This window comes from Drosophila rhopaloa, unplaced genomic scaffold, assembly GCF_018152115.1.
Source record: "Drosophila rhopaloa isolate 14029-0021.01 unplaced genomic scaffold, ASM1815211v1 contig_115, whole genome shotgun sequence".
NCBI classification, from domain to species: domain Eukaryota; kingdom Metazoa; phylum Arthropoda; class Insecta; order Diptera; family Drosophilidae; genus Drosophila; species Drosophila rhopaloa.
The window spans coordinates 7,904,620-7,925,261 of NW_025334990.1; the positions used below are offsets into that span (position 1 = coordinate 7,904,620).

The 20,642-nt window shown below is 46.5% G+C and overlaps 7 protein-coding genes, 1 long non-coding RNA gene and 4 other non-coding genes across 13 annotated transcripts; 9 read left to right on the plus strand and 3 right to left on the minus strand.

Moving 5' to 3' along the window:
- The first annotated feature begins 122 nt into the window (after positions 1 to 122).
- LOC108038900 lies at positions 123 to 2,277 on the plus strand. Its single transcript, XR_001768972.2, has 8 exons — positions 123 to 241; positions 477 to 528; positions 786 to 842; positions 1,034 to 1,102; positions 1,319 to 1,382; positions 1,656 to 1,713; positions 1,894 to 1,956; positions 2,203 to 2,277. It is a non-coding gene; the product is annotated as an uncharacterized LOC108038900 (long non-coding RNA).
- On the plus strand, positions 879 to 963 carry LOC123037005. Its single transcript, XR_006417293.1, has one exon. It is a non-coding gene; the product is annotated as a small nucleolar RNA Me28S-Gm3255 (small nucleolar RNA).
- Positions 1,162 to 1,241, plus strand: LOC123037016. Its single transcript, XR_006417306.1, has one exon. It is a non-coding gene; the product is annotated as a small nucleolar RNA Me28S-Am982 (small nucleolar RNA).
- LOC123037015 lies at positions 1,501 to 1,580 on the plus strand. The gene has a single exon (XR_006417305.1). It is a non-coding gene; the product is annotated as a small nucleolar RNA Me28S-Am982 (small nucleolar RNA).
- Positions 1,745 to 1,825, plus strand: LOC123037004. Its single transcript, XR_006417292.1, has one exon. It is a non-coding gene; the product is annotated as a small nucleolar RNA Me28S-Gm3255 (small nucleolar RNA).
- On the minus strand, positions 2,262 to 3,500 carry LOC108038899 (cytoplasmic tRNA 2-thiolation protein 1). Its single transcript, XM_017115776.2, has 3 exons — positions 3,367 to 3,500; positions 3,152 to 3,309; positions 2,262 to 3,096 (listed from the first exon to the last, which is right to left on the minus strand). Exons 1-3 carry the CDS (start codon positions 3,412 to 3,414, stop codon positions 2,271 to 2,273), a joined length of 1,032 nt encoding a protein of 343 aa, XP_016971265.1. The 5' UTR covers positions 3,415 to 3,500; the 3' UTR covers positions 2,262 to 2,270.
- On the plus strand, positions 3,487 to 7,999 carry LOC108038896 (tetratricopeptide repeat protein 37). The gene is made up of 13 exons (XM_017115772.2): positions 3,487 to 3,639; positions 3,697 to 3,908; positions 3,975 to 4,167; positions 4,218 to 4,813; positions 4,872 to 4,949; positions 5,010 to 5,424; positions 5,479 to 5,661; positions 5,721 to 5,905; positions 5,987 to 6,775; positions 6,828 to 7,259; positions 7,319 to 7,493; positions 7,553 to 7,740; positions 7,801 to 7,999. Exons 1-13 carry the CDS (start codon positions 3,547 to 3,549, stop codon positions 7,958 to 7,960), a joined length of 3,699 nt encoding a protein of 1,232 aa, XP_016971261.2. The 5' UTR covers positions 3,487 to 3,546; the 3' UTR covers positions 7,961 to 7,999.
- A 52-nt stretch (positions 8,000 to 8,051) lies between these two features.
- On the plus strand, positions 8,052 to 11,614 carry LOC108038898 (vang-like protein 1). The gene is given in 3 exon segments (XM_017115775.2): positions 8,052 to 8,489; positions 8,491 to 8,671; positions 8,730 to 11,614. Coding segments are annotated over 3 exon segments (1,761 nt in total). The 5' UTR covers positions 8,052 to 8,414; the 3' UTR covers positions 10,235 to 11,614.
- Positions 11,615 to 12,005: 391 nt separating this feature from the next.
- On the minus strand, positions 12,006 to 14,519 carry LOC108038897 (glucose 1,6-bisphosphate synthase). 2 transcript variants are annotated; one of them, XM_017115774.2, is made up of 4 exons: positions 14,450 to 14,511; positions 14,082 to 14,247; positions 13,922 to 14,023; positions 12,006 to 13,863 (listed from the first exon to the last, which is right to left on the minus strand). In XM_017115774.2, the coding sequence occupies exons 2-4, from the start codon at positions 14,240 to 14,242 to the stop codon at positions 12,255 to 12,257; spliced, it is 1,872 nt and encodes a 623-aa protein (XP_016971263.1). In that variant the 5' UTR covers positions 14,243 to 14,247; positions 14,450 to 14,511; the 3' UTR covers positions 12,006 to 12,254. The 2 variants fall into 2 exon arrangements, with proteins under 2 accessions (XP_016971263.1, XP_016971262.1); XM_017115773.2 differs by having other exon boundaries at positions 14,082 to 14,519.
- A 902-nt stretch (positions 14,520 to 15,421) lies between these two features.
- Positions 15,422 to 16,208, plus strand: LOC108038912 (RNA-binding protein 8A). The gene is made up of 2 exons (XM_017115797.2): positions 15,422 to 15,583; positions 15,675 to 16,208. Exons 1-2 carry the CDS (start codon positions 15,523 to 15,525, stop codon positions 16,109 to 16,111), a joined length of 498 nt encoding a protein of 165 aa, XP_016971286.1. The 5' UTR covers positions 15,422 to 15,522; the 3' UTR covers positions 16,112 to 16,208.
- Positions 16,132 to 18,618, minus strand: LOC108038910 (protein SDA1 homolog). The gene is made up of 2 exons (XM_017115795.2): positions 18,021 to 18,618; positions 16,132 to 17,960 (listed from the first exon to the last, which is right to left on the minus strand). Exons 1-2 carry the CDS (start codon positions 18,495 to 18,497, stop codon positions 16,305 to 16,307), a joined length of 2,133 nt encoding a protein of 710 aa, XP_016971284.2. The 5' UTR covers positions 18,498 to 18,618; the 3' UTR covers positions 16,132 to 16,304.
- A 185-nt stretch (positions 18,619 to 18,803) lies between these two features.
- On the plus strand, positions 18,804 to 20,610 carry LOC108038911 (phosphorylated adapter RNA export protein). The gene is made up of 5 exons (XM_017115796.2): positions 18,804 to 18,950; positions 19,010 to 19,742; positions 19,800 to 19,891; positions 19,948 to 20,224; positions 20,288 to 20,610. The coding sequence occupies exons 1-5, from the start codon at positions 18,906 to 18,908 to the stop codon at positions 20,506 to 20,508; spliced, it is 1,368 nt and encodes a 455-aa protein (XP_016971285.1). The 5' UTR covers positions 18,804 to 18,905; the 3' UTR covers positions 20,509 to 20,610.
- The last annotated feature ends 32 nt before the right edge of the window (positions 20,611 to 20,642 follow it).

The window sequence follows — 20,642 nt, forward strand, 5'->3', positions numbered from 1 at the left end:
CGAACAATCTCACAAATCGCGCAAAACCCCATTATCCACAAGGGAGTGCGACCAGTTATAAGCATACTAAAAATGTTTTCGTAGTGTGGCCACTTTTGCGAGTAATTTCAGTATTCCGGCTTGTAAAATCGGCGGGCACACTGCGTCTCTACATTAATCGCAGCCAACTTCATTTGCTTCACTTTTACATAAAACGTGGAGGAAGCATCACATCTTACCAAAAACACAAATTAATTAAAATGTAAGTTATTTAGATAAACAATAGCCAGAGATTGCAGCGAATATAACTGCGAATAGAGTTCGTTTGGCTTGTTTGCAGAACTCAATGTTGCAAGATTAATTTGTGCACTGCAGGGAAATGCACTTTACCGATTGCAACTCAAGTTGCAATCACGTGGTCCAGAATCCTTTGCAGTCTCGACAAGTTTTAAATTAAAATATAACAATATCTAAACAATGTATTATTTATATTGCAGGTGATCCAGTAAATATTTAGTGCTGCGTTAATACGTTGGCACATGTGAATTGGTAAGTTGAATTTTTAACAAAAAATTTTTTTTAAGTTATTTGTGCGAACACGAGTCGCTGGTGTAAAGAATCTCAACTTTAGCTAGTGCTTTTTACTTGTTCGCAGATAAAATGCACTTTGCCCAAGCATAACCCAAATTTATAATACCCGAATTTGCGGTGCATATTATTTTCGTAAAGTCGACATTCCCTTTTCCTCTAATAAGGTTATTTTTAGTATACTTACAGTTTCTAATTCAATAATCCTATCTTTACAGAAACAAAAAGGAGTAAATATCACCAACCACGTGGTTTTCGGACAAAAGATCAAACTGGTAAGTACATTTGTAATGCTTGAGAAAGACTATAATCATTCTATGATGATTTTTTATTCTATTTTCTGACATCTCTTATGAACCGTTGTGATTCAAATCAGTTATAACTAATTCTGAAGTTTTATAAAAATAAAAAACTGTAAATAAATATTTTGTAGTCATTACTTATGAAAACCTTTAATTATTTTTAGGTCTGTTGTCCAGACTTTGGGTATGACGCTCAGTCAGCATGGAGGTCTATTGATCCGCAAATTAAAATGGTAATTAACCTTTTTTTTTTAATATAAGATTTCTAGCATTAAAATAAAGTCACCACAAAACTTTCTGATGAATGAAACTTACACCATCTTTCGACTGAAAAATGTATTGATGCTATACAAGTTTTTACTGAACTTTTATCTTAATTTAAAGATATTACATTTTTGAATACCTTATATTTTTTAGTTTTTAATGAATCAATTATTTTTTATTTGCAGCGAGGAATAATCGGTTGATTTGATCATCCAATTCCAAAATTGGTCCAAAAACCCATTTCAAAAGGTAATTTAAGTTTACTTTATAAATCTAACTTAATGTCTTTCAATTATCCAATATCAATAAATAGTAACTTTCCAAATCTTCAGTTTGAAGGTGTCTACTTATAAATCCTAAAACTATAATGTTGTGATGAATGAAACTTACACCATCTTTCGACTGAAAAATGTATTGATGTTATACAAGTTTTTACTGATTTCGTTTTAACACTATTCTATTTATGTTAAATTAAGTTGATTTTGTCTTCCAATTAAAATTTTTTCAAATTTCTTATTACAGTTCAGTATAAATGGATTTAAATATTTGATGAGCCATTTTGTACCACTTCATTAAAAAGGTAATTATTATTTTGATTTAAAAACCACTAAAATTCAATGATGCTTTTAAATTTTCTGACATCTCTAATGAACCGTTGTGATTCAAACTTTTTAATATAATTAACTGATGATTTTCAATATAATGTTTACTATTATTTTGTGTTTCTTTTACTAAAATCACTTCTCTATTTGTTTTACAGGCTTTTAATGGTACGTGAAAACTCGATGAAGCAGAATAATTCTTAAAAGAATTGTGAAATAAGGTTAGTATAAAACCTTTTTGGTTAAACAAAAATGAAGACTTCAATGATGATCACTTAAACCATTCACAGACAACATATAAAGGTTAAGCGCAGACAAACTTCTCCAATATTTTTTTGGAGATAGGGAGTCTTGCTTGGCTGGTTATGGGCCCTGGTTAAAAAATTGGCACTGAGCTTCATTATATATTTTAGACTTTATCGCTGATTTGAGCCATTTAGCTAACTTGTCTTTTTTTATCTTTGCAGGGTCTGGAATCTTCGCAGAAAACTATTTGTTAACCCCATACATTGAATAAAAATCACAATTTTAAATGCTAAAAATCGTTTTTTACTAAATTTGCTCGCTCCCGAAGGGCGAGTTCCTGATCCTGCTTGGCAATCATGCGCTCACCTTTGGACTTTTTGCCTATGCCCAGTTTGGGCAATCCTCTATTCAGACCCTCAAGGAGTACACACGCCTTACACGGCTGCTGCGACGAAACGAAGCCACAGCGAGTGCATATGCCCCGCACTGGTTTCTTTACGGTGTCCTTGAATCGCAGCTGCTCGCCGGAGTAAATGATGTCCATAATAACGGAGGGTCGCACCTTCTCCAGGTCCTTGAGGAAGGCTCGGGCATGTCCGCGATACGCATTGGGGGCAAATACACATTCCGTGGAGAAGTAGACGAGCTTTTTGTAGTGGGCATACATCACGATCTCCTTTTCGTAGCTGTATTTAAGTGGCTTCACACGGGGAATGGAATCCTCGCCACCGCCGGTCCTGATGTCCGTGCAACGTCGTAGGCGAGCCGTGTCCCCACGGAGCACGTTCATCAGCACCGTCTCCGCAATATCATCGGCGTTGTGTCCCGTGGCTATGCTGTCCACGCCCAGCAGCTTGGCCCCTCGATCCAAGGCCTGTCGACGGAAGACCCCACAAAAGGTGCAGTTGTTGGAGCGTCCGATCTGCCCGACAATGCGGTCCATAGTCCAGCCGTAGAGCTCTTCGTAGGATAGGATCTTCAGGGGCATCTGGTAGTCGTCGCGGTTCTGCTTGACCGTCTCCAAACTGTCGTCCCGATAGCCAGTAATACCCTCGTCAATAGAAAGGAGCACCAGTTCCAGACCATAATCGTGGCGTTCATTCAGCAGTTTCATGCTGAAAGGGATAGACGGGATTAAAGAAGTTTGAAAACGGGAAACCAAGAACCTACACATGCGCTAGGACAGTAGAATCCTTGCCCCCGCTGGCCGCCACGGCTACCTTTTCGCCACGCCGGAACAAATTGCTGGATGAGATTGTGTGGTGGATTTCCGCCTCGAAAGCGGCAAAAAAGCACTCCTTGCACAGGGCATCGCCGGTTTTTGGGCGCTTTGAAAAATGCATTATTAATGGGATATCTTGAGCGTATATAGTCTAAGGACTCACCTTCAAAGCAGCCCGATTTCCGCACTGGGACTTGCAGTTTATGGGCATTTTGACTCACATTTAATACACAATTGCTTGGAAACCAGCTGTTGCTCCTTAATCGATGACCAACACTGGCTTTGCGCACAAGTTGCCCAACACTTGGCACAGTAAAAAAAAAAATAAACATTTATATTTACAATGAATGGCGGAAAAGAGCTAAAAGCCTTGATCAAGGACATTAGGGAGACGATAAAGCTAGGCAAACACGCGGAGGCCATACCCAAGTGCCAAGTGACGTCACCGTTGTAGAGTACCCCAATTGCACTCTCCTAATGACATTTATTGCAGCGCCTGCTCAAATTGGATCCCAAAAATGCCATGGGCTACTTGTTGCTCGGCGCCGCATACCAGAATCTGGACAAGGCGGAGGCGGCCAAGAACCTGAGGCATTGCATCGAGTTCACGGAGGGACCCGCCACCAACGCGCTCCTGGGTCTAGCCAACTGCGCGCCCAGCAACGAGCTGCCGGAGATCTACGATCAACTGGCGGATCTGCAACCGTAAGATATTAGTCATCATCCAATAATTTAGGACACATAAAATCCCTTAATTTTGTTTTTTTTTAGAGAACAATCTTTGGACTTTTGGGAGAAGCTTTTCAACTTGGCTTCGGACTCGACAGTGGCACCCGCTTGCTTTGCTGTATTGAAAAAGAGAGCTAAGAACCCAGAGGGCAGAAACTATGCCAAAATCCAAGAGTACCTGGGACGGATTTGGTTATCCAACGATTTTGATATTACCCCAGATGACTCCCAACTTGTACGTAGTCTTATCATAAGCCTATAAATACCTAAACAGCTTATCCTTAGTATAAAACAACAATGAATGCTCTCCTGGACACATCAGATTTAAATACGAAGAGTGTCGTTTACAAGCGCTACCTTAAATGGCTGTACAAGGAGAAGGATTTTGTAGCCTGCGTGCGGCACGCATGCAACATGACCGTATCCCACCCCAAGGATGTCTACGGCTTTGAGTGGATATGCAAGACCTACTGCGAAAACCATGATCAACCGAGTAGAGATCTCTGGCAGCAAGAGTTGAGGCATCCGATCCAGGCGTACGCTGAGCAACTTCTGGAAATTAATCCAAACTCCAACTTGGCCCTGTTGATCAAGGCACTAGATCTTTATGCTGAAGGGCAGTTCGTAGCATCCCGACAGTTGGTACTGCAAGCGCAGCAAAGTCATCCAGCGTACAAGGTAACTACCGAGCTTTTGGCCAGGATCCACATGGAGCTGGGCGCCTTTAAGCTTGCCCTTCAGTTGTGGCAGCAGCTTGGACAGGAAAACGAAGCGTGTGCTCTGTGTTTATCCCACGAAAAAGAGGATTCCAAATTGAGAGAAGGAGTCAGGATGCTGCAAACGCTAGAGAAGTCCGAGAGCAATGTTAAGGCCTTAGCTCGGTGAGTCTTAAAAATTATTTTTAAATTCGGTATTGTTACATTAATTATTACTTTTTAGTTGCTACTTTAAGCTGGGCGAGCTGCAGCTGCTGAAAGATTTGCCTTTAGATGAACTTTCCAAAGCAGAATTTCTATTGTGAGTCATATCACCTTGTTTTAAGGAATTCGTACTCAGTTTTGTGTTGCTTTATGGCAGGTCCCCAGCTGAAGCTATTCGAAAAATTGGCAACCAAGAGTCCTTCGAGGCTCAGCTGCTTTGTGGCAAGCTGCACTTGGAGCTAAAAAACTATTCAGATTCCCTGAATTGCATACTGAAGGCCACACGATTGCGTCCGCATTTTGCCGAGTGCTTCGACTATCTGGGCAGGTTGTATCCGCTGGCAACTGGGGATTTGTCGCGTGCGCGCAAGTGCTATGAAAAGTGCATCAGTCTTAATGCCTTGGCCGAGGAAGCAGTCGATGCTCTGAGTTTCATCTACCAGGAACTGGGCGAGGAGGACCTAAACGAGACGCTTCTCCTTAACACCTTGCGGCATCTGGGCAACGACGAATCAATCCGACTACAGTACAAGCTGGGACTGCACTTTCTGCATGTGAAGAAGTGGGATAACGTGGGTGATTAGCAGATAATTACTGAAAAAACCACTTAAACGTTTTTATTACAGGCAATCCAATGCTTCCGCATTGCCATCAAACACGACTCGCGCTGCATGGTATACTGGGAGTCGTTGGGTGATGCTTATGCCGCGCGAGGATCTTACAACTCAGCTATTCGGGTCTTCCAGAAGATTCTCGAGCTCTCCGCGGAGAATAGTTATGCTCTGCTCCAGATCGCCTCCATTAAAACGGTGCGAAGTTGTGAAAAAACGGGTTACTTAATATAACTATTTTGTACCATATTTAATAGACAATTCGCATGTATTCCGAGGCTATTGAAGATTACGATACGCTGTTAAGGCTGAATCCTAGTTACCTGCCGGGATTACGGGGAGCAGCTGAGGCGCATATTGGCATGGCTAATAGTCTTAAGTCCCAGAATCTGTATGGCAGGTCAAAACAGCATTTCCAACTAGCTGTAGGACATCTTCAAAGGTTCGGTTATCACCCAATATTATGACTTCATACTTATTTCAACTTTAAACATTATTATAATTATATTCCCTTTTCCTACAGCGCCTTTCTTCAGCCAGAGGCTCAGGGCATGGTTTGGCTGTGGCGCCTTTCGGCCAGTGTGTTCGTTCAAACGGCCCAACTACCGTCCTCAATGGCCAACTTGGATGTGGTCGGCAGTCTGGCCAAGCGTGATGAAGCCATTGCGTATCTGTCGAGAAAGGATCTCCTACAGCTGGCCCAGCGATTCTATCTTTGCGCTTTAAAGCTGAAGCAGAACACTTACCTGTGGTACGAGCTGGCACTGGCCAGCTACTACAGTGCAATCTTCATTCCCGAGGAGGCCAGGGGCCACTTGGAGACATCGGCTAGGGTATGTAAGATGGCTATCAAGGAGCGTGGCAATCGATGGCAGAATTGGAATCTACTCGGTGTGATCAACATGCATTCGGAATTTGAGAATTTGCCGCTGGCTCAGCACTGTTTAATCCAAGCAGTGGAACTGGAAAGAAAATGCTTCACGGCTTGGACCAATCTCGGGGTGCTGTACGTCAAGTTGAATGAAGTCCGACTGGCCAATGAGGCCTTCACGCGAGCCCAACAATCGAGTCCTGTGTACGCCAACGCTTGGATAGGTCAGGCTATGGTGGCGGAGACGATCGGTGACCGGGAGGAGGCCTTCGACCTGTTCCGTCATTGCCAGCAGTTCGATTACCATCCGGAGGCGGCATTGGGTTTCACGCACTGGGTGTGCGAGATGCTATCGGATCCGGGATCTCGGAATAAGCCGCACATACGGCATGCTATAGATCACATGTATGCGGATGTTTATGCACTGGATGCCATTAATTGGTAGGTACTAATGTAGTATTGTAAAACCATATTTACATCCAAAATTTTGTAGGTATGTGCAAAATGAGGAAGCCGATGCCAGTATCGCATCGCTGTCGTTCCAGGGATTTTTGTATGCCCGAAAAAAGCTGTATCAAAAAGCGATCGAAGCCTTCACCCGCGCTTGTAAGATATGCGAACCGGGAGCGGATCGGGACAAGCTCTATACGAACTTGGGATACCTATACCTGAAGCTTGACCAACCGGAGCAGGCGGTGAACGCCCTAAACACGGTAGCCCATGCCACATTTAAGCCAATCATTGGCCTGGCACAGGCTTATTACCGATCCGGTCAGCTGCAGGAATCCTATTCGATTTACAACTCTGTTCTAAGCAACGTGGTGGGCCAGGATGATGATAAGGCGGCTACCATTTTGGTGGCGATGGCATCCATGATCTACGCCTTCCAGGGTGAAGCGGACACAAAAACCCTACTCTATCAGTGGTTAGTAGCGGATACTTGGTTTGTTTATTCTACTTCTCTGACGATATAATTTTCGTTAGCGTTCTGTTAAGGGAAGTGCCCATTCAGGCCTTGTACTCGGCCTTTGCCTTGGGCATAATTCATAAGGATAACGAACTTAGCCAGACGATAATGACGGAGCTGAGTGCGTACGCTTTCAACGAGAAGCATTGCGCCGAGGTGTCCTACCTAACGGCCTACTATTTCCTTATAAATGTGCGTTGGAAGATCTGATTGTGTTGGTTTAAAGAAACTGATGATATCACTTTTTTAAGGAGGGTGCCCGCAAGGCCTTGTGCTATCTACAGTCCCGAGTCCGCATGTTTCCCCATTCCGCAGGACTCCGCAAGGTGATGCTAAAGTTTCTTCTTGACTATTTTCTGGAGGATCGATCCTACCAACAGGCCACCTCAAATATGGCTCTGATAGCTCTTACACTTGGCCATACCAATCAGCAGAATGGGTGAGATGAGAGTGTGTCTGCATAATATGCATTATTTTTTAATGATTTTTAAACATTTAGCATTTTGGCCAGCGAGGAGGCGCAGACAACGATCTATGCGAGCCAGGCCGTGAGTCCAGTTGACAAGGCCTGCTCCCTTAAGTTGGTTCAGCGCGCCATCCGACTGAATCCAACAGACCAGGAAGCCAGAAACTTACTTTCTGCCATTACGGCTCATTGATAATAATGCCTAATAAAATAATCGATTTAAACTGCCTTAGTTTACCGCTCACGACGACAGTGTTGGAAAACACCGAGAAGCAGTGTGATTGCACTGTCCGCTTTTGAACTAGGGTCACACTGCGTCGGGGGTGAAGCCAAGTCCACGAAAAAGAAAAGTGAATAAAAAGCGTAAAATGTGTGTGAAATAGTGAAATTGCGGAGGAAAAGGCAGTGCGAGAGACCCAAAGTGACAATGAGCCGCACAATTAGCTAGAAAAACACCTCTAAATCGCTGTGAGCGGTATGCACTGCGCCCTGCATACCTGCATATGAAAACCTGCTGCCGCGGCCGTAATTACAGTTAGACACTAAAATAGCTGCACGGTCAGGTTGCGAGGTGATTTGGGGCACCCAGCTTGTCGAGAAGGGGGATACGGGATCGGGTGTAGCCCACGCAAGCTAGCCCAATTGCAATGGAAAACGAATCCGTCAAGTCGGAACACAGTGGACGCTCCAGACGGTCGCGGAATCACAATAACAACGGCGGTGGGGGGAGGAGGAAGTGGAGGTGGTGGTGGTGGAGGAGGAGGCGGCGGCAGTGTAAACAACGGCTACCACAGGGAGCGGGATCGTTCCAGACACTCGCACCGCAGCACCCACTCTTCCAAGTCGGGCAAGGGATTCCAGCGAGGTGACATGGCACCCTACCAGACCAGCGTTAATATGACAGGTGAGCTAAATGGTTGTACTAGTCAAACATAACCAACTAAACTAATTTCGCCCACCAGGAGATGGCAGCCACGATGGTCAAGAGGTCATCGAGGTGCAGATTCTGCCGCAGGACGAGAACTGGGGCGAGAACACTACCGCCGTCACGGGCAACACATCCGAGCAAAGCATCTCAATGGAGGACATTAACAACATGTGGCACCGCGAAAGCGACAAGGGCTTCGGCTTCGCCTGCAGGCGCTACGTAGAGTCTAGCTTCTACTTTCTGCTGGGATGCGGCACCTTCTTTTCGCCGGTGGCCATGGTGGTAATGCCCTATGTGGGCTTCTTCCCCTCGGCCTTCGATCATCCTGAGTTGACGCAGACGGTGCGCACCCAGCTGCTGGCCTGCAGCGAGCAGTGCAAGGGCCAGCTGGTCTCACTGGCCGCCCGCCTCCTGCTCCTGGCCATTGGACTATGGGCGGTGTTCATGAGACGCACTTCGGCAAGCATGCCGCGGATTTTTCTGTACCGCGCTTTGGTACTCCTGCTGGTTACCATCTGCACGTTCGCCTACTGGCTTTTCTACATCGTGCAGGTCACGAACGGAGCCAAGATCGTGGTGGAGACCGGAGGCGATGCCGTGGACTACAAGTCGCTGGTAGGCTATGCCACCAACTTTGTGGACACGCTCCTGTTCATCCACTATGTGGCCGTGGTGCTGCTGGAGCTGAGGCACCAGCAGCCCTGCTACTATGTCAAGATCATCCGCTCCCCGGACGGAATTTCGCGGTCCTACATGCTGGGCCAACTGAGCATACAGCGGGCGGCTGTGTGGGTGCTGCAGCATTACTACGTGGACTTCCCGATCTTCAACCCGTATCTGGAGCGCATCCCCATTTCCGTATCCAAGTCCCAGCGTAACAAGATATCGAATAGCTTCAAGTACTACGAAGTGGATGGGGTAAGTAATTCGCAGCAGCAGAGTCAGAGCAGGGCGGTTCTGGCGGCAAATGCCCGGAGGCGTGACTCTTCGCACAACGAGCGCTTCTACGAGGAACACGAGTATGAGCGGCGCGTGAAGAAGCGGCGTGCCCGACTAATCACTGCCGCTGAAGAGGCCTTCACCCATATTAAGCGTATCCATAACGAACCCGCTCCAGCACTGCCACTCGATCCGCAGGAGGCTGCCTCTGCGGTCTTTCCCTCGATGGCCAGGGCTCTGCAGAAATACTTGCGGGTTACGCGCCAGCAGCCACGACACACCTTTGAGAGCATCCTAAAGCACCTGGCACACTGCCTGAAGCACGATCTGTCGCCGCGCGCCTTCCTGGAACCGTATTTGACCGAGTCGCCGGTGATGCAGAGCGAGAAGGAGCGCCGCTGGGTGCAGTCGTGGTCGCTCATTTGTGACGAGATCGTCTCCCGGCCCATTGGCAACGAGTGCACGTTCCAGCTGATCCAGAACGATGTCTCTCTCATGGTCACCGTGCACAAGCTGCCGCACTTCAACCTGGCGGAGGAGGTGGTGGATCCCAAGAGCAACAAATTTGTGCTGAAGCTGAACTCTGAAACATCCGTATGACACCACCACAACGCCCCACCGATAATAACGCCCACGCACAGCAACCAGACCCAATCGTCGTATTTGCATGTGTTTGTCTGATAATCCCAACGTTTCCTTCCTTTCCATTCCTAATTTATTTACTTTTATAAAATATTCACTCAAGTGATTCGATTTTAGAGGACTTTTGAGAAGTAAATAATCTTCAAACGCCAGAAACTTCATCATAATCAATCAAATGGAGCAATCAAAATTAATTATTAACGAATATGCTCCAAATCCAACTATCTGGCTAGAAAAATATTTTTAAAAACATAATCAAGTCGAAAAGTCGAAACCGAACAGATTCAATAAAAGCAGGCCCTTTACTTCTTTGTTCAAATAACTGAAGATTAGGTGAGGACCCGATGTACTTATCAGCTATAAACGTGAACTTATGACCCAAAATATCAACAACAAATGCTCAAAAGCCCAGTGTATCATCCTAAACCGACTCGAACATATCACACGACCCTTTGATAAGCAAATATGACTTACAAGTTCCCAAAGTATTAATTATAAGAATGATGGTTCGACTTGCAGAACCGCGATCATAAGAAATCAACTCTTCAATGCAGCTCTTTTATACACGTTTTTATTTTAGGAAATATGTTTAGTATAAAGTTGGGCTTTCTCGTCTCAGTATATTTTAACCGATATCTGTGACGTTTAAACCCCAGCGCTAGCCTTAAGAAGGAATGGAGTGAGCCAAGGCGAACCCATGGAATTTTAGCTAAGACTCGGACTTGCGCCAAAAGTGGAACTACCACTCTTGGCGCGACTCGATAGAATTTTACAGACGCACATTTTAAGCCGAAACCGAAAGGTCCTAACTCTTCTGCTAAAAGTTGAGGAACGACAAAACTATAACTCGAATGCAACTGATGACAAATACATAATTTAAGCAAAGACTGCCTGAATATGCATTTTATACACACAAATTGCCAACAGCCACTTACAGGTGTATGTACTAACCTGTGCATAGCAACCACTTATATACAGAAACTCGTGTATTTTTAGAAACAAAATTATAGTGATAAGAACCCGAAATCGTATTCGAACATATGTACGTTCCAGTGAACCCAATCTATACATATATAGTATATACCTATTTACAAAACTACTTAGAGAACTTTTGCTTGAGGTTTGATTTTATTTTCGTTTCCTAGCTAAATGCCTTCTGCCGAAGCACAATTTTTTATTGCAATTCTCTAGCAATTACTTAAAGCAATTGGAAAGCCAACTCTTAAGCATACATACCATTTATATATTAACTATCAAACTGTAACTGTTGTAACTGTAATTAGCTTATGAAAACACATGCCGTAAAATAAATCGAACCCACTTTTTTAACAGCTTTAATTGAATTGTTTTTTTTCGCTGTGTGATGACGTTAATTATGGAGGCTACACGTAAGTAATTCATTCATTTAGCTTCTATAAAAACAATTGCCTTATCAGCTTTTGATTAATAACCAGTTCCTATAATGATAAATGGGCGGCTGGTCAACCATATTGCACATAACTTCAATATGTGAGAATTAGATTTAATCTCACATCAATCCGTTTTTGATTCGTTCTATAGCTGACACTCAATTTTCATGATAACACTTATAAGAGCAATTAATTCAAGTGTGGTGAGCCATGGTGGTCTCATTTTTTTCACACCATTAAGATAAGGAAGTAAAATTGCGGAGTGGAACAGGCGTTTTGTTTTGCTGACCATAAGCCTGATATTATGGGGACTCGTTCGATTTTGGTTTGGCCTGGTGCGTGGTAGCGATCGCTTTTATTTACATAAAACCATAAATACTCGCCTATTGTAAATAAAGTACTAACATATCGAATATCCTTTATAAACTAATAGTAAACAGCTTTCGCTGGTGTTAGTTTTTGGCTTGTGCATCGGTGCTGTTGGTATGGAACTAATAATTTTAGCCAGGTCAACATGTTTGATGTATCGTCAAATTCGCGTAGAGTTTCCCCTAAAAGGGGTATCCAGATTAGTCCTTCTTGCGCTGGAGCCCATTCTTCGTTGGCTCGTAGAATTCCTCGACAATGGCCTCCACCATGATGTTCAAAGTGTTAGTCAGTTTGGCCCAGTTCTTTTCGTCCGGCTTGCCGCACATCTCGGCGTAGTACTTCATCTTGGGTTCCGTGCCGCTGGTGCGCAGAGTGACCACCAGGCCGTTCTTGAAGGTAAAAGTGATCATCTGGGAGCTGGAACTGGTCGGCAGGGTGGCCTTCTTGTCGCCGGTGCTACTGTCATAGCCAGTGGTCAGATCGCGAACGTGTTCGATCTCGTACTCGCCGTTTAGAATGCTGGGCGGATAGGTGTCCGCCTTGCCCTCGTCCCAGGTGCGCAGGCGCTCAAAGATCTGCTCAATCACAGGCGGACAGCGGCAGATGACATACGAGCAGATGGTCGTATGGAACCCATATGTCTCGTAGATGTCACGAAGCTTCTCCTGCAGCGTCATGCACCGCTTGCAGCGCAGATAACAGGCCATGGTTGCCACATGAGCAGCGGCACTGATTCCATCCTTGTCCAGAACGGAGGTGCCGACCATGAAGCCGATGGCCTCCTCAAAGGCAAACAGCACCGTCTTGCCCGCCTCCTGCTGTTCAATGGCCTTGTTACCCATCCATTTGAATCCGGTCAGCGTCTCAAAGAACTCGAATCCTTCCCGCTCGGCCATGGCCCTCAAAATCTTCGAGCTGACCGTGCTGGCTATCATCACGCATTTGCTCACGTCGCAGTCGGGTTCTCGCATCTTGTGCAGCTCCAGAGACCACCAGCCCAGAAGGGCCCCCACTTCGTTGCCGCTGAACAGCTTGTAGCTACCGTCCTCGCGCACTTCGGCCACTGCCAGGCGGTCGGCGTCCGGGTCGTTGGCTAGAATGATTTGGCTGCCGTTTGCCTTCGCCGTCCTGATGGACAAGTCCAGGGACGTCTTGCCCTCCTCCGGATTAGGCATGGGCGTTGTAGGGAACTCGGGGTCCGGCTCCTGCTGCTCGCATACCGAAATGAACGGCTTCAGATTCACGCGGGCGAAAGCCTGCTTTGCAAACTCATAGCCCACGCCGTGCATCGCTGTGTAGGTGAAGGAGATCGGACACCTTCCGTTGCCTTCCAACAGGGCGCAGGGCAGGCTCTTCTTCAGGATATCGAAATACGGCGGCACGACGATGTCGTACGGATCCTCCAAGCTGCTGTTCCCACACATCGCCGAGTCGTCCCATGAAGAGCTCTTGGGCTCCAAATTGTTCATGATCGACTCCTGAATGCCCGCGTCGTGCGGCGGAATGATCTGAGCCCCGTTGGACCAATACACCTTGTAGCCATTATCCTCCTTGGGATTGTGCGAGGCAGTGACCATAACGCCGGCCAGGCATTGCAGCCTCAAGATTGCATAAGGCACCATGGGCGTAACCACGTAGCGCTTGAACTGCCACACCTTAAAATCGTTGTTCAAGAACACAATGGCCGAGAGCTCGGCGAATCGGTGGCTGTTGTAGCGACCGTCATACCCGAAGACGATGCCCCGCCCGGACCAGTCCTCCGGATTTGGGTACTGCTCCTTTATGTACTCGCACAAGCCCTGAGCCGCCCTGGAAACCGATACGTTTATATAACCACTTGTTGGAAATAGGATAAAATCGAACTTACTGGATGACCACTAGCTCGTTCATGGAGTCGAAGCCCGCCCGCATGCAGGCCCGCAATCCTGCTGTGCCGAATTCGATCCGTTTGCACAGTCTCTTGCGGAGCCTGTAAAAGAAGTAAGGATTATGAAGACAAGCACTTGTTTGGGTATAACTACACTTACGTGTCCCAATCCTTCGCCCGCACGGCGTCCATGATCTGGCAGGCAGTGCTGGGGCATTTGTCCCACTTGATCCACAGGCGTATCTGGTCATCCAGCTCCCGATCGCCCGATAGCGCCATGTTCTTGATCTCGCACAGCATCTGGCCCGTGGGTTGACACATGGTGGCTGAGTGTTAGAGACCGAAAATCTTTTATTTTCAAGTTTAATTTGGAACTATGCCGAACGGGAGGGAAACAAAAGGCAGCACTCGCTTTTTGACAGCGAAGTCACAGCCCATCAACAAAGAAAAGCACACTGAGCGACAATTGGCGATCGACTGGGGTCTGCTTGCTTTGGGTTGATAAGATTTGCCAATTCAACCACATACACACAATAAATTAGCCACACCCCTCTTTTTGCGGCAAAATGTGCCCCGCTTAGCTCAGCTGGGGATGGCGCGATTTTTAGTGATGGAACGCAGGCCATCTTAATAGCGGTATTTTTGTGTATTTTGGTCATTTTGATACTTTATCTTCAGTTTTTTGTGGTTGTAAAACCACAGTTGTTTTTCTTTGATAAAATATGTATATTGTTAGGCACGTGTTTTAACTTGATTTTTTAATGGAATATATATATTTATTTTGTGGCTTAGGTTGACACTCTTAATTTAAGTATTGTGGTTTTATTTGGCTGCCTTTGTAATTCTATATTTAGTTTTTTTAGTCAGGACCTAAAAATAAAATGAAGATTATATATTATATTTGCGATTTAAATAAAGCAACTGTTTTTGGATATTCAATACGTGTACTAGTTTACTCCGCTATTAAATGTTGTGTATAAAAAAATCCTTCTCGGCATGGACCCCATGTAGAAAAAAATAACTTAATTCTAATGGGTAATGCCTGTATATTAGTTTTTGTCATTTTTGACTTTTCATTTTTATATACCTTCAAAGCTGTAAATATAGGATTATCCTTTAGTAAAACTTTACTCTTTCAAATTTGCAATTTGATGCCATTATTAAATATAAGACAATTAATTATAAAAGTATATGATTCTGCTTAAGAAGAATAATTTTTATCAATAGATTTACACTCTATCGCTTAATTTTCAGACACTTAATCAAATCACGACAGTGATTAATTTTTACAAATGAGAAAAAAATGGAATATTTATATTTTATTTGTAGAGGTTGTAATTATTTTTAAATAAATAAAAAAAATAAAAATGTTAATTTTTATTAAATTTTATCAATCAAGTTTTGTAAAAATAACAGCAACTCAATTCTACAAATCATCCCAACAAACATGGCATTTTGGTAATGTCTGGCCGACAGTGGCCCTATCGGCATTAGCCAACACTATCTTTTATGCCATCTCTATCTGAGTTTTTGCTACTGGCCGGACGCGGAACGAAAAGAAAATAAACTATTTGATTCTGTTTTTATAACCAATATAGAAAATGGCTGATGTTTTGGACATTGACAATGCAGAGGAGTTCGAGGTGGACGAGGATGGCGACCGTAAGTAAGCCTAGTGCATGTTCTTTTCCGCAGGTCTAATGCTTTATATTTGCTCCCACGCCGCACCGTGTGCACCCTACCATCAAAACAGAGGGCATAGTGCGCCTGAAGGAGAAGGCGAAGCACCGCAAGGGACGCGGTTTCGGAAGCGACAGCAACACCCGGGAGGCGATCCACAGCTACGAGCGGGTGCGTAACGAGGACGACGATGAGCTGGAGCCGGGACCACAGCGCTCTGTCGAGGGTTGGATTCTGTTCGTGACTTCCATTCACGAGGAGGCGCAGGAGGACGAGATCCAGGAAAAGTTCTGCGACTACGGCGAAATTAAGAACATCCATCTGAATCTCGACCGGCGCACTGGGTTCTCAAAGGGCTACGCCCTCGTCGAGTACGAGACCCACAAGCAGGCACTCGCCGCCAAGGAGGCGTTGAACGGTGCCGAAATAATGGGACAAACCATCCAGGTGGACTGGTGCTTCGTCAAGGGACCCAAGCGCGTCAAAAAATCCGAGAAGCGACGCAGATAGACGACTTCCGGCCACACGAATACTTTTTAATTAGTTTAATGCATAGGCAACCGTACAAAGTCTATATGAATTGAAATAAAGCAGATACTAAACTCTACCATCTACATTTATACAATTGGTTACAAATTGTTAAAAATAGCTCTTAAATTAGTATTTATATGAAACACTACAAGTTTATGTGCTCCTGGGGCAATTACTTCATCTTCTTCTGGTGAAGTAAATGTTTTCTGAGCGCCTGTTGCTTGTCCTTGAAGCTCTTCTTGACCTTGGAGCGCGCCTTGTGCCGGAGCATGCCAAAGTTCTTGGTCTTGCGCTTCTCCCGGTTCGTCTTGGAACAGTGCTCGTTCACCCGTCCGTCCTTCCATCCAAAGCGCTCGCGATCTTGTCGGCCAGCCTGCACAGTCTCCAGGCGCGACTCCTTGTCGTGCTTGCGCTTCTTGTAGATCATCTCTATGCTGTTTAACTTGACAAACTCGGCGCGATCCTGCTCAAGCGGCCGCTTGCGGGCACTTGTCACGGTCTTCTTGAGGTTGGCCGCGTTGATGCGCTTGAAATCCTCGTCAGTGAATATACGGGTAAGAGCCAGTTCCTGGGCAGCCTCCTTCTGGTTGAGAAGTTTTATATCTTTCTTCTCTTTTTTCGCCTTGGCCGACTCTTCACCACTTTCCACTCCTTCATCGGAGTTTTCGCCTTCCTCCTCCTCCCCATCGTCACCGTCACTGTCGTCGTCGTCTTCGTCGTCATCATCCTCTTCCTCCTCCTCATCATCCTCATCGGCTCCACCTGCCTCACCATCGCTGTGCGTCACATTAACCCACTCCCCATCGTTAGAGTCCGTATCTTCATCACTCTCTATGTCAATGGTTTTGGAGTTCTTGAGGAGAGCTTCCGCACCCAGAACCGTATCATGGACTTCGCGTTCTCCGTAGGCACGAACCTTCCGTTCGGCCTGGGCCTCCGTTTGCCTGCCTCGATCCTTCTTGTGCAATAGAGCTGGCAGCTGTTCCCGATAGAGTGTGATTAGAGAACGTGCTGCCATCATCACAGACTTTTCCTTATACGTTTTGTACATGGCGAGGTCCTGAAGCAGATCCTCGCCCATGGCCAGGGGACAGCGCATGCAAATCTCTCGCGTGGCATTCAGACCGATGGCCATCACATCGCTGGAGTTGCGTTCAGTGATAAAGTTATTGGCAATCGTCTTAAGGATGGGTTCGATAATGTCTCCGGGAACCAGTTCGTGGGACGCCTGAGCCGCAAACTGCAGAACACGGGTCACCTGGCGCTGATGGGGCTGCAGAAAGCGAGTTATATACGGATAGAAGCCGAAGAGGAACAACTCGTGGATGCCGATCAGGCGGGAAATCACGTCCAAGTGCATCAGCTTCACCTCGAACCGCTCGTTGGTGCCCTGCAGCTGCTTGAAGAGGCCCTCGGCCATTCCCTGTGGATTGTGTACGAGGTGAATGCCCGAGAAGTTAAAAGCCGGCGCGTTCTTTTTTTTCTTCTGCGCCTTCACCGCTTGCTTCTTGATCTGCGCTAGCTGTTTGGTCCTCTTCTTGGTTTTTTTGTTGACTCGATTGGCCATCAGAGCCCCCTTCAGGTCCACTTCGTTTTCGCTGTCGGAGTCCTCCTCCTCGTCCTCATCGTCGTGGCCGAGGAAGAACTTAAGAGAGGTGACCAAAACCTTGGTCACCTTGGAGAAGCAGCCAACTGTGGCTATGACATTCACCGTCTTGGCATCGTTCCAGATGTTCTTCTTGTACAGCTCGATCATGATATCAGCGGACATCTTGGCCGCCTTGGGATTGGCGTCCTTCAGCATAGAGTACATGAAGGCCTGCAGGTTCTGTAATGGCGTTTTTAATTACTACTTAACTTACACTGTAATTACTCTGCTAAATCTTACCGAATTTAGCTTCATATCCTTGTGCTTGGCATTCATGTTTTTTATGTCAGTCACGATGTGCGTCTGCAGGAAAGTGCGCAGATTCTTGTCCGGACACCTTAGCAGCTGAAAGAACAGCTCCAGTATGTCCAGAGCCGGCACTAGATTCTTGTTTCTTAGCAGGATCAGGGCTTTCACAAAGCAATTCCTCATGGCTGGATCCAAGACAGTGGCGTAGTTCTTCAGCAGATCGGACAGGCGCTTGGGAAACTCTTCGCACACGGCCGGATAGCATTGGGCCACCTGGGCCACGAACATGACGATGTCATCAAGGGACTTGTTCTCCTCGCTGGGATTCAGCGCAAAAACCTCCAGCAGGCTAAGAAAGTGCTGGTACTGGATGTGGAACTCATCGCTGTACGACTCCGGATCCCGTTTGATCAGGTTCTGGAGCTGCGGCAGGTTCTCCGGCAGCTGATTGTTGTTGGGCCGCACCATGGTGAGCCGTAAAAACTATTAAAAAAAAACTGCGTTCTTTTCCAACCACGTTCCGTTAGAGTAAAGTAAGTGCACGTGTGGTGTGTGACCAGTCGTGGGTAATGCGGAAATACTTGGCTTAGTAAAAAAACAATTTTCAGAAGGCTTGAAGTTTTTTTTTTGTAACTTCTTGCATAGAAACCTACATGTTGTAGATTTTAAACTCAGGCGAGAACTAGGCGTAAAGTTACAAATTCCTTTACCAAGTTCCGTTAATTTTTTGCCCTCAATATTCCTCAACTAACAAAAAAAGGTCACTCTGCTCGCTCAGTGTTGCACAAACAGCTGGTGGGCGCTGCACTTTGGGCGTTTTCCAGCACAGCACGGCAACTACCGTCGAGTCGAGTTAATTTTCTCTCGCCTGGAAAAATGATGGAGCTGCACTCGAACGACGTTGACCTGGAGGACGGCGAGGTAACCACTACCAAGTCCTTGAAGGCAACCCTCCTTGACCATCTCTGCTCCCCTTACAGCTATCAGAGAGCGACAACGACGACGTTTATACGCCGTTGCAGCGACCTGCAGGTGCGGAAAAGCTGGCCAGCCCCCTCACCACCTGCCATCAGATCCAGACGGAGCTGGAGGACGAGTCTCAGAGCAATAGCGATTCCTCTTCTGCTGAGTCGTCTGAGGACGGATGCATTAAGAAGCTGCGCACGGATTCAATTGGACGCGGCAGTCACAAAAAGCGAAAAAAGCGCATCCGGCGTACGGTGATGAGACGCGTTCCACCGACGGATGCGGATATGCAACCCAGTCGAGTACGCTTTAAGAAGTACAACGTTTGGGCGTCCGCTTTGCAGGAGGAAGCCCTCAGCGAGAACATGCGTGGCTGCGATGTTACCCGAAGTGGGCGGGATCGGAATGTCGAGAACTACGATTTCTCGCTGCGTTACCGGCTTAACGGAGAGAACAGCCTTAAGCGCCGGCTCTCTAACTCCTCGGAGGATGGCGGTGAGTCTTCACATCCGGCCCACAAACGGGGAAGGCCCTCCAGTCGACCCACAGATGAGTATCCAGAGCGCGGATCGGTAAAGAGCCGACTTGGTCACCGGTCACGACGAGGAACATCCTCGGCCAGCGGCTCCTCCGACTCCTGCGAGCCCAGGCACATCCTAGACCTCAACGAAGTAGTTGGCCGGGATCCTTCGGACGTGGCCACGGAGATGGCAAGCAAACTGTACGAGGAAAAAGACGAATTGCTAGGTGAGTTGGTGTAATAAACTAAGCCATGAGTACTGAGTTAAATACTTACCTTGATAGTTCGAGTGGTGGAAGTGCTCGGTATGGATTTGCCAATGGAGCTATACAAAGAAACTCAGCGCATCGAAGCCGATGGCGGCATGATGATCAAAGTAAGTAGACAAAGGAGCGGCCTCGGTTTAAATTCATTGACATATCTTCATAACAGAATGGCAAACGGAGACGTACACCAGGCGGTGTATTCCTGTTCCTGCTGAAACACCACGACAACATTACCCAGGAGCAGCAGAAGTCAATTTTCAACGAGGATCGACAGAGCCTGAACAAGTCGCGCAAACAGATCGAAACGCTGATGCGGGATCGCAAGGTGGAAGAGTTGAAGAAGTGCCTCAGCAAACAGGTCCCAGAGCTGCCCACTTTGAGCCAGCGCAAGGAGCATTACATGCAGGGCGACGAACTGAGGGCCGAGAGTCAGCCGGGCAATTGTAAGGAAATCCCTTTAATATCTCTGTCTTATCTGTAACTTATTGTTTTACTTCCGTCCAAAGTGTCCAATCCGCCACCCTCTCCCGTTGGCGCTGGCCAAGAGCAGGATAGTCCGGAGTACAGGACGCACGAGATCAACATAAACCTGGTGGACAACGCCGAACTGCCCTCCACATCCAAGGCGGCTGCAGCGGCGGCGGCTCAAGGAGCCCCACTCAAGGGATTAATTAGCTACGACGACGACTTTCTGGACGTCAATTGCGGGGACATGGACTTCTTCTAGGCCCACGCCAAGCGCCGGGCCCCTTTTATACCACACTTGCATAGATAGACCCATATTTGTACAATTAAATAAATGCCTAGAATTAGGACTCTGAAAAAGTAACGGCTGCCAACTGTAAACAAAAGCACGCGTTA

Coding starts and splice junctions, on each gene's coding strand:
- LOC108038899 (XM_017115776.2), bottom strand. CDS start 3,414: ATGCCCATAAACTGCAAGTCCCAGTGCGGAAATCGGGCTGCTTTGAAG. Junction 3,310..3,366: donor GAAATCGGGCTGCTTTGAAG/GTGAGTCCTTAG, acceptor CATTTTTCAAAG/CGCCCAAAAACCGGCGATGC. Junction 3,097..3,151: donor TCTACTGTCCTAGCGCATGT/GTAGGTTCTTGG, acceptor TATCCCTTTCAG/CATGAAACTGCTGAATGAAC.
- LOC108038911 (XM_017115796.2), top strand. CDS start 18,906: ATGATGGAGCTGCACTCGAACGACGTTGACCTGGAGGACGGCGAG. Junction 19,743..19,799: donor GGAAAAAGACGAATTGCTAG/GTGAGTTGGTGT, acceptor TTACCTTGATAG/TTCGAGTGGTGGAAGTGCTC. Junction 20,225..20,287: donor CGAGAGTCAGCCGGGCAATT/GTAAGGAAATCC, acceptor TTCCGTCCAAAG/TGTCCAATCCGCCACCCTCT.
- LOC108038896 (XM_017115772.2), top strand. CDS start 3,547: ATGAATGGCGGAAAAGAGCTAAAAGCCTTGATCAAGGACATTAGGGAG. Junction 6,776..6,827: donor GCACTGGATGCCATTAATTG/GTAGGTACTAAT, acceptor AAAATTTTGTAG/GTATGTGCAAAATGAGGAAG. Junction 7,260..7,318: donor AAAACCCTACTCTATCAGTG/GTTAGTAGCGGA, acceptor AATTTTCGTTAG/CGTTCTGTTAAGGGAAGTGC.
- LOC108038910 (XM_017115795.2), bottom strand. CDS start 18,497: ATGGTGCGGCCCAACAACAATCAGCTGCCGGAGAACCTGCCGCAGCTC. Junction 17,961..18,020: donor AGGATATGAAGCTAAATTCG/GTAAGATTTAGC, acceptor ACGCCATTACAG/AACCTGCAGGCCTTCATGTA.
- LOC108038897 (XM_017115773.2), bottom strand. CDS start 14,242: ATGTGTCAACCCACGGGCCAGATGCTGTGCGAGATCAAGAACATGGCG. Junction 14,024..14,081: donor CGGGCGAAGGATTGGGACAC/GTAAGTGTAGTT, acceptor CTTCTTTTACAG/GCTCCGCAAGAGACTGTGCA. Junction 13,864..13,921: donor AACGAGCTAGTGGTCATCCA/GTAAGTTCGATT, acceptor ATCGGTTTCCAG/GGCGGCTCAGGGCTTGTGCG.
- LOC108038912 (XM_017115797.2), top strand. CDS start 15,523: ATGGCTGATGTTTTGGACATTGACAATGCAGAGGAGTTCGAGGTGGAC. Junction 15,584..15,674: donor GGTGGACGAGGATGGCGACC/GTAAGTAAGCCT, acceptor CCATCAAAACAG/AGGGCATAGTGCGCCTGAAG.